At 42.2% G+C, this 10939-nt stretch overlaps 1 protein-coding gene across 4 annotated transcripts in view; it reads left to right on the top strand.

Moving 5' to 3' along the window:
* Positions 1-10939, top strand: part of fgf14 (fibroblast growth factor 14) — a 113284-nt gene that overhangs the window by 17251 nt on the left and 85094 nt on the right. The window contains exon 1 of one of the 4 annotated variants that reach the window (XM_031870108.1): positions 1793-2717. The exons of the other annotated variants lie outside the window; for them this stretch is intronic. Coding sequence (XP_031725968.1) covers positions 2645-2717 — 73 coding nt within the window. The 5' untranslated portion in view covers positions 1793-2644. Of the gene's footprint in view, positions 1-1792; positions 2718-10939 lie in introns of those variants that run through there. 4 annotated transcript variants of the gene reach the window in all.

Here is a 10939-nt window from a genome sequence, read left to right as displayed (position 1 = left end):
CTCTCTCTCTCTCTCTCTCTCTCTCTCTCTCTCTCTCTCTCTCTCTCTCTCTCCCTCTCTCTCCCTTATTATGGTCATCATCATGCCAATATGGAGATAAAGTATTACCAAGGGCACACAGTGTCATTTAAGTAAGACGACAGGTTTGCACGTATGGTGTACCTGTTGGATGTAAAGTTGATGGTTAGAACTAGATGAGAAAAGAGATCAACTCAAAATGAAAAAGAGGAGTCAGAGTTTCATGTGTTGTTCTGCTGGTTTCCTCCCGGGCTGTAACCTGCTGACACTATATTTTGATGCGTCCATGGAGAGTGAATATTCCCGCAAGTAAATATTGAATTTTGATTTTTGTTTTGGGAAAAGAGATGAGGTCTTTGTATTTCCGTTATATTTTGGTAGGGACCTATATTCTTATTTCTTTTTACAGGCTGCGGTGTAGCAGGGTTTTTACCTCTTTTTGTAGGCAGAACCGGCTGTTTCCCCCGAGTTAGGCCGCGTTCTGAACGACTTAAGCAAAAAAGTAATTCAGAGTTTTGGTGTTTGAGAAGCTCTCAAACTCGTGGATCTATTTCTGAACCTGAATTTCCTGGATAGTATTTTTTTTTTACTGGTAACTTGAACAACATGTATATTCTTACTTGTATTTTCTGTTAAAGCTAGGGTTGGTAATCTTTTTCAAAAACATTTTTTTTGTTATATTGGTTAAAATGCTCTTTATATCCTGACAGCAATCAATAAACAAAAAGAAATTAAATGCGGATCTGCGGCTGTTGTGGGACTGTAGCGCACTCACTGCTCGTCACCAGAGTCTTCCGCAAGCCGCTAGCTTGACAGCGTTGAGTGCTTGCTTTGCCCGTTGTTTACGTCATTATGATCATTTTGTGGGAGTGGTTTTGGAGGGAGGTCTGAAGGAACGGGCTGCCAGTGTTGCCAACTTTTTTGCTAGATTTAGCTAGGTTTGGAGCTAGTGCTGCGAGCTACTTTAGTTGGAAAAGAGTTGGCAAACTGGGCTGGGTTTTTATGTTGGACACTTTTTTTAAATCTAGCGTACTCTTGCTAATTACTCAAGATTAGCAACCCAAGCTTTAATGCAGGGCTGTTTTCAGTCTGAATGCCCACTGAGCAGCTGGTTGAGTGGAGCTCTCAACATTTTGCCAACACAGTTCATCGTAACAGTTGGGCGTCACCGGCTTTGACGTGTTCATAGAAGTTTTATTACGTTTCAATCCTGAGTAAAAGTGGAATTTGGCCTAATTCAGAGCATCATCCGTTATCTGTTGTGTTGCTCCAGACTCAGGGGACGCTCTTACAAATTTCACTGTGTAGGTTTCAAGTGTTTTTTTTTCATGCCTGTTTTTACAGATACAAAAGTCCTTTTGGTTTTTTTTCTACCATTGATGCGATTTGTGTCATTTGTTGAAAATCCTAGTACACAAATAACATTGTCTTTCCCAGTTTCACACACACACACACACACACACACACACACACACACACACACACACACACACACACACACACACACACACACACATGCGTGCACATTGTCTACCTCGCTCTATCCGTCGCTCTATCACTCCCCGTACAGGGGTCTGCTCTGTGCAGCGCTGGAGGTTGTGTGGTGGCTACGGTATGCTGTGTGGATTTTTTTTTTTTTGCTGCAGTGCAGCAGCCAGTATTGTGCTGCTGCTGCCTCTGTCTTTCCCCCTTCTCTTCATCTCTCTCTCTCTCTCTCTCTCTCTCTCTCTCTCTCTCTCTCTCTGTATACATTCATTTTTGATTACATTGTTTGGGAGCAGTGAAACACTTCCAAACAGTTTTGCTGTGTAAAAGAAAAAAGAAAGAAAGAAATCCCATTAGCCCCAGAGCTTCCATCTCATTCACCACACAAGGCCAGCCCGACACTTTGTCGCCTTGATGACCTTTTTGGAAGTTCTTATTTTCAACCTCATGCCCATCCCTCTCTTGAAGTTCAATTCCAACAGTTACAGGCTGACCCCCCTGCGGCTGTTGTCCTTTTATACAGACCCAGAGAGAGATGATGGGGCGGGCGGTGACTAAGTAACCTGTTTGTGGCGGTGAGTGCTTGGTTCCCTGCGCAAGCGAGGCCAGTTGTTTTCGGTTATGCACACCAGGCTGGAGACGGGCCGAAGCACTCAGTGTACAGCGTGTCAGAGACCCAGACAGATACAGCGCCGGGGAGGCGCTTGCACACACAAGCCGAACTGCTTGTGTGTGCAAACATGTTGCTAAACTACTACAGCTTTTTTGTCAGAGGTCGCATGACATACCGGCAGAATGTAGGTTGCCATGTCACCAAGCACCATTTAGCCATGACACGACGGCACCAGGCGTTTGTGGTAGGTGTCGGCGCTATCTGTGGGATACGGTAATCTCCACATTGGGGGCTTCTGGTTTGGGAGGGTCTTAACAAGTGGGTGACAGGGGACGTGTGTGTGTGTTAGGAGGCGGCCGTGCTCCGGGTTTAAAGGTTGTGTCAAGCTCTGCGTGGGACATGATGAGGTGTGTGAAAACAAATGGAGCAGCGGCGCAAAAGATACGTTTTATTCTAAGTTTTAGTTGAAATTGCCGTCAAAAGGACTTGAGAGGAATCAAGACTCGATCCAGCTTTCTGCAGCCGGCTATGGAGGCGACGTCTTTTGCCAAGATCGTGGAGCGGCGGTTACGCAAGGCACTGAAGGCCGAAGGCGAGCACGGTGAGTCCCGGCAGAGAGCTTGGACGAGTCTTACGCGATTATCACCCTTTTAAAAGTAGTCCAGCTATCACGACAGTAGACCGGTCAAACAGGAGACGTACAATATTTCTTTTGCTTGTATCGGATCGGATCACTTCATTGGCTCACAGTGCGATTGACGTTAACAGTCTGCGACATGTAAAAAAGAAATCCATACGAGGTGAGAAAAAAGTCTTATCAATGCAGTCTGCTTCTACACCAATACAACTAATCACTGCATTGCAGATGATCAAACCTGTGAAGGTCACACTTTGTGTGTGTGTGTGCGAGAGAGAGTATGTTTGCATGTCTGTGTGTGTGTGTGTGTGTGTGGTCCACTCTTCCAATTATTTTTTCATACAGCAGCATACCAAAGAGTAGGAGGTTATTTCATTATGTATGCAATGCTTCTGGATTTTATTCCGTATTATTTGTCCTGCTTAAAATATGAACCTATTTCGAGGCCGAGCAAGGAAGCCAAGAAGATTGATGCACGGCTGTGGATGTACAGTGGCACCGAACTCTCCTCTCCTCTGCTGACAGACCTACACGGCTCGCATTAAGTCTCAACACCTTGCCCAACATGTGATGTAAGAATTGCTCTTTGATAATGGCTATTAAAGTAGTCCCTTTGACGGACCCGCTCTTATGGCAACAGAGTCATGATTTCAAGGCCGCCTTTTGTGACGCCCTCGACGGAATCATCTCCTCTCACAGTACTCTTCAGGTTTACCGGTTATGTAACGGCTCCACGCGCCGATGTATGAACAAAAAAAAGGGTACAGTATTCAAAAGAGAGACTCACCAGATGTGATGTGAGGACCGATGAATGCCTGCAGACAAGTGGGAAGTTTGGCACCCAAATTGGCTGAGATTTTTCCCATCAATGTACAGTGGCATTGTTACTCTTCTTCTGAGCACATGACAATATTTACTCTGCCTTCTGTCTTGCAGCCTCGCATGTTGGAAAGGCTGAAAGAAGTAAAGTAATAGGAGGAAGTGGGTTAGATGAACAAGATGGTTGAACACCCGTAGGTTGTAGGGCCACTGTGGTGTACCTGTTGATTCCCTTGTTTGTGTGGGTTATTTGCTGGCGCCAACCTCCGATTCTGAAAAGTGAAAACAATGCAGAAGTGCTTTAAACTTGCATTCTTTCTAATGGCCATCAGGGGGCGACTCCTCTGGTTGCAAAAAATGAGAAAATGACCCTACCTCTGACTTGATTTATTACCTCAGTAAACATTGTAAACTTGAGTTTATGGTCTCAATCTCTAGTTTGAAATATTCTTCAATACAGCATGATGTTCATTTAGTAAGTTTGGTCGTATTTAGAGTCAAATAGACCATAAAGCAGAGTATGCTTTAGGGCGGGGCTACCTTGTGATTGACAGGTCGGAAACACAACATTGTTGTTGGGAGTTGTCCATGTTTTTATCTTATAAGTATAAGTTATAAGTTAACATGTTGGTCACTTAGGAATGTCTAATTCAGCATTTGGTTGAACTTATCTCTCCCCTCCTGTGTCACATCTGGCGACAGCCAAAAACAAAAATGATCGAGACATCTACTTTTTGAAATACATTCCGTTTTTGTTTCAACCACATTCTGCCCATTGATTGATTGTGTGAGGTATTTTTTTATCTCAGCTCGATGTGCACAAGACCTGACTGAACTGATGACATCATCTGTTTGGCGACATGTCCAGGGTGAACCCTGCCTTCGCCCAATGTCTGCTGGGATCGGCTCCAGCCCCCCCACGACCCTGAATAGAATAAGCGGTTAAAGATAATGGGTGGAAGGAATAATACAACTAAAAGCAGTCATTACAAACGTTTCTCAAACAACCAGACACAGTAGTCAACATATCATTGTATTATGCTCTGCATTGATTGATTTATTCAGTCATTAAATAAGTAGCAGTAGTTGTACCATGCCTCCTTTACCGTGGAACAGTGTGTGTTTGCAGCAGTGACCATAAATGGAGGGGAGGACCAGATGAGCAGTGCGGGATATGTATTAATACCTATTTTGGCCATGTTGTTTGCCGAATCGCTGCCAAGCTACTGTAGATTATCAGATGTCTAGATTACATATCACTGTTGTTCAACAGTATTCTAATGAGGATATTTACTTTTTACAATGTGTTGCTTTAATAATCCTGATTCTGTGTCGGTTTACCTTTTGAAATACATTCCTTTAAGAACTTTAATTCTGTTTCAGAACTATATAATTATTCTATTAATATGTCAGATATTATCTCTAATCAACTTTCTTGTTTCAACCACATTGTGCCCATTGATTGATCATGTCAGATCATTATATTTATCTCAGCTCAATGCCCACAAGACCCGACTGAGGTAAAATAACAGGGTAATTATTAATCTGTTGTTTTTTCTTACAGATGATGTCATCAGTTCAGATTTTAAATGTAGCTCCCCCCCACAGGGGGCGCAACAGAAACTCACCTCTGTGGGTGTAGGACCCGCTGCATTCCATCTTGCTGGCACGCTGGTGGTGTGGCTAGCACTGTCACCTCACAGAGGCCCAGCACCTGGGCTAGTGGCCCTCTTGTGTGGAGTTTACATGTTCTCCCTGTGTCAGAGTGGGTTCTATCCAGGTGCTCCGAATCTCCCCACACAGTCCAAAGATATGTTAGGTTAGGTTAGTTAGGTATGTGTGCGTGTGAGCATGAATGGTTGTCTGCCTATATGTGTTAGCCCTGCCAGAGTCTGACGACCTGTCCTGGGTAGTGGTGTAACTGTAACGGACCATTGGCGATTCATACGAATCCCCCCTCGTGGTTTCGGCACACATGTGAACCTCGGATTGATTACACAGTTAAACGTTAAACATTACAGTGTGAAATAAAGTTTTACTGATATTCAGTAATATATGCGATCAGGACATCGGCATTCATGCTTTCCTAGTCGCCGATCTCTGATAATGATACATTGTTCACAATCAATACATGTTTAAATTGACAGGACGGTGGCAGACCCGCCAAGGGATAACGAACGAAAGTTAGGTTCAGTTACATTATAATGTGTTCAGGCTTTGTTCAGTGAAAATTTGTATTGGAGGATGTGTTCAAATGTAATCTCGTAAATTGTAGTGTTGGTGAGAAACTTGAATTAATACAGTTGTTTGAAGATGTTTCACAGCAACATAAATAGATATTAGAGATGAATAATGATGTTTAACTTCTTAACACCTGTTTAACTACCTAAAACTAGCTCTAAGCAGCATATAATTCACTATCTTACATCATCACACCCCTATTAATGACAAGGTTTGTTTTAATCAATAAAAATACAAACTTTTACGAGAACAAAGTATGTCAAAAAACATCAAAACGTGACTACATTTGGTAGGTGGGTGTGAATGTGAGCGTGAATTGTTGTATATGTGTCAGCCCTGCCCTAGTCTGGCGACCTGTCCAGGGTGAACCCTGCCTTCGCCCAATGTCAGCTGGGATCGACTCCAGCCTAATATAATAAACGGTTTAAAGATAGTGGATGGATGGAAAACTAAAACTAAAAGCAGTCGTTGCAACAACATGAAATGCTTACTAGTGTGACTGCTGTCGCACACTTTTCTGGTTTGGTTTCTCAAACAACCACACACAATAGTCAACATATCGTTGTATTATGCTCTGCATTGATTGATTTATTCAGTCATTAATTCAGTGGCAGTCGTTGTACCATGCCTCCTTTACTGTAGTCTCTTGCTGGATTTTAAATGGTTGGAAACAACTTTCAATGAAAGTTTAGAAATGGATTACGGTCATCAAGCTACGGTCAATCAAATTTATATTATAGATGGCTGAGGTTTTTGAAGGAAATGTAATTGAGTGATTTTGTTGAGATGAAGCGAGGCTATTAACCTACTGTCATCACGCTGCTCATGTCAAAAGGAAGTTCCAATCTCACTTCTTTGTTAGCTTAAATGACACTTTCATAACCACGTAAATGATAACATGTACTTTAGTTATACCGGCCTGGACAGGAGACATTAAACATGCAGACATCCGTGACTTCAGCTGAGCTCAGCATACCTTCACACCGCAGGTAGGCATAAAAAGACGTCCTTCATGAGTCTGAATAAGTGGGAAGAATAGTCAGTTCATCAAGAAGCTGAACTATCCCACTGTTCCACCACTATTGCTAATGTCACAGGTAGTTACCATATCTAGCCATTTACCAATCCATTAAATGTGTGTAAATATTTGGTGTTGGAATGTTTATGGTGCGACAGAGAACCAGAGATTAAAATCGAAATTCCATTCATTCCTCTCGGTATCCCACCTCTTAAACACACTGCAATTGAAACTTGGTGGCACTTAGCAAGGCAGACTATCACGTTACAACGCTGACCTAATTATCTGACCTCCCCCACGCTATTCATCTTTGTGATATAGCCTCCTCAGATCAATAACCATTCATGCACTCGCAGTGGAGAATACTACAATATTTTACGGCAGACGCCCTGATTGGTGAGATGAAGTTACCGCTTATTGAATGCTTCATTCATGGAATAATATATAACCCTCTGGCAGAAAACTGAGATGAACCAATAATGGCATCTGCTGTAAGTAAATGCTGCTTTAATTGTAATATTAATGTTGGTACAGGACGGCTTCTCAGAGTCCTCGGAGCTGACAAATCTTTTCGGCGCCCAAGATGATAATTGCGTGGTCGTGTGTCGTTAATCGTTCTTTTAGATCACTTGGATGTGGGGTTAAATTCAGCTCGGTCACCAGGGCAAATATGTTAGCCTTGTGCGTTTCTGCGTAGTAGCTATATCGAGCGATTAAAAGTTACGTGGTATAATAACGACATAACAAGCAGGAAATTCCACTAAGGGCGGTTAAACAAACATGGGACTTTTACTCGGGACACCACTGTTCAAGTCCCGTGTGAAGGGTGGTTATTTAGTTAGGTTGTTACGGTGCGTTCATACTAGGCCTGCCCCTTGTTCTGGTCATTTTTTTTTTTATCCTTTTTTGTGATTCTTTGCGGAGGAACTCTGTTTTACAGATCTGCCAATTAAATCAACTGTGGTCAGTGACCAAAATGATATGAGAAGAAGAATTTATTTCATGAGCGATTATGTTACTATTTCAACACAAACGGTGATCTTTTTTTTCTAACCATAAGAAAGTAGATTTTTTTGCCTAAACCTAACCAATCATTTCCCAACGATAACAGCGTGGGATTGTATGTTTTTTGTTTGTACATGCCTTATTGCCCTATCCTTGAAGAGCACCAGATTTTTTATTTTAACATGACCAACAAACTTGACCCATATTTTTGATAATTTCATTTCTTTGTAGGGTCCTTTCCATAATCATATCAGACACTTACAGTACAATAACAATCTTACCCAGTCTGTGGCAACAACAAACACTTTTAGTGGACAGACGTGAATGGTGAGGAGTTGCCCCGAGCAGATACATTGCAGCCTGTTCAGCGGCAGCTATCTGAAGCCCTTGCTATTGGACCAAATCCAGGGTGAGATATACCAAAGTTCCCTTTAATGCAATGATATTGATTGTTTGTAGCAGAGTATAGTATAGAATTCATGTTAAAACATTGAACTATTTAAAGACAAGATGCAAGATAAAGAAAACAAGGGCAATAGAACATGAATCAAAAACAATAGAACATAGAACATAGAATATAGATCCAAGATCATAGAATATCAGGAAACAAGGGCTCGCAATAGAGAGAAACTTACAATGTAATGTAACGTAATTGTGTGGTTTAAAGGTGAAGTGTGTGGATCTGCAGTCTCTAAACGCCTTGTGACTTTAGTACAATTTTGAAGTTGTGTATTCTTTAATGATCCCTGAACTCTTTTTCTGTATACTTGTACGTTTTTATTGCCATCATGTTTCTTCTAACCAACTCTTGTGATTGATCTGTCTCCCTCAGGGCTTTCACCGTGTTCACCATTCACTGGTTCTGTCTGTTGCTGTAAAAGAGCAGGGCTGTTGGCTGTCGACACGCTTGGTTTATGCCATGTAATGGCTACATGTATGTTTTCACAAGAGGACACTTGTAGATGATGTCAACCATGAAGTTAAACATGAACTTTCCCTTGGTTTCCTGTTGGGATATGGTGTCATTGCAGATGACTGTATCATTGTGAATTTGAATGCTACCTTGAGATGATTTTTCACCTCTTTAAGCCAGCAGTCTAATCCTCCGCGGTTGGGCTCCTTATCTCCCTCTTATCTGTTTGTGGTGCACTTTATTGCCTTTTCCTCCTCCTCCGCTGTATCACTTTTCCCTGCATCGGCTCCCCCAGACCTGCTTTCAAAGTGACCTGTCAGTAACATCTGATCCTTTTTAGAAAGAGCAGGACTGGGTCTTTTGCATGCCAAAGTCTGGTTGATGGGGGGCCAAACGTCCTCCACGGTGCCCTTTAACTCACCACAGCAGCAAGAAAAAGGTCTCCTAATATCTCCACGGTAACTCGAGATTCTGTTAACACGGACAAAGAAGGTGGCGATCGCGGAAGGGGTGCATGCCCCCCACCCCCGATAACCAAATCAGCAGTCTTTTTGAGCGGTGAGAATGGAGTTGGGATAGGGATGGGCGAAAATCACGGATCAGTGCAAGCACGGGTAAAATATGCCAGATCTGAGACTTTATAATAGAATGATCATTGACAGGTAAGCTGAGCCCGGCGTACTGTTGAAGCGTCTCGATCAGGGAAAAAAACAAAAAAGAGGAAAGTCATCACATTTGTTTTCAGACACGCAGACTGTTGAGAAGGGAGAAAAGTTCCACACAAGGCAAACGATCTGTGCTTTATTATTCTGGCATTTGTGTAGCACAGAAGAGAATTGTTTCACAGAGATAAAACCATTCATTATTAAATTAGACTATCTAACTGCTCGAATTGCCTTAAAATGGAGCAGTCGGGTTCATCAGATACACTGTATGCCCGCTCTACAGTTGAAAAGGCAAACATCTCCATCACCAATAATCCAATTTTAAAATAATTTTGTTGATTGAGGTTAATGTTGCTGGAGTAATAGATTTTTATTTTTTTTTACTGTTGTGTTTTTTTTCATTATGGGCATGGATTGTTAAGAAGTGGACGTCGGGATTTTGGCTGTCGGCATCTTGTTCTTTGGCTGTCGCCATCTTGTATTTTGCAACTAGAAGTGTCACAAGAGGAACAGAACACTGAATAAGGCGACTAAATGTTACAATTAACTTTCATGAAGTTAAAACAAACTGTGAAAGGGTTAAAGTTTAAGACGGGAAAAAAGGACGCTTGTCATCTAACGTTCTAACAAACGATCCGTGTTCATACATACTAGTCTTGCCGTGTTCGTGGCACATCCACTTGTCAGATTTACTGATTCGCGCCATTCCTTATTTGATTACTCAATTGACGTGAGAGGATTGGCAGCAGCGTTGATGGCGAGGAAAGTTAAGAGCAACTGACAAGGACACTCAGGGAAGCACCAAGGTCCTTGTGTCATACACACCCTGCACAGTGCCACTCCTTGCTGCTGAGCTCCTCAGAAAACTGCCTTCTCAGACTCTCTCTATATTAATGTGTGTTTTCATGCTGATCTTATTAGAAGTGCTGGGATAAAAATAGATCGAGGAACTGATAGCTGAACACCCTCATAGTTTGTATTAATAAAGAAGAAAGTGGGAGATGGGACACCTGAGGGTTAATGGTATTGTAGCAAAACTACAACATAAGCAAAAAAAGAAAGAAAAAAAGAAGCCATCAATCCAGTGAGGCGCTGGATATGCATGTTGTCAGACGAGAAAACTCTTTGTAGTTTTTGCTGCAAAATAGAAACCTTATAAAACGCATTGTGAAGTGAATTTGTTGTTGTCTTTGGACTGATTTCAGAGGTCTATCATGGCACTAACCTTTTGTCGTAAATGTGTCGTCACGTCATTTTTGTGAGCATTGACTGAGTTGACAAATTGAAGCTGTCTCACTGTTCGATTCAACGACATGACGCAAGGTAATCGTGACCCAGTAAATATGAACGCGGACAGAGAGATGGTGTCTCGCCGGTTTATCCACATTATGTCATGGCGAGCAAAGGATTGTGGCCGGTAATGGTTCAGGATGTCACTCGGAAAGATAGAGGGCCATACGTCCAGGCCCGTTCTTATTGCCATGTTGGTTCAACGTGATGTATGGCGCAATAGCAATAAATGATG

This window comes from Anarrhichthys ocellatus, unplaced genomic scaffold (genome assembly GCF_004355925.1).
Source record: "Anarrhichthys ocellatus isolate YVR2014 unplaced genomic scaffold, GSC_Weel_1.0 scaffold51, whole genome shotgun sequence".
Classification (NCBI taxonomy): domain Eukaryota; kingdom Metazoa; phylum Chordata; class Actinopteri; order Perciformes; family Anarhichadidae; genus Anarrhichthys; species Anarrhichthys ocellatus.
This window is presented reverse-complemented; position numbering and strand designations above follow the sequence as displayed.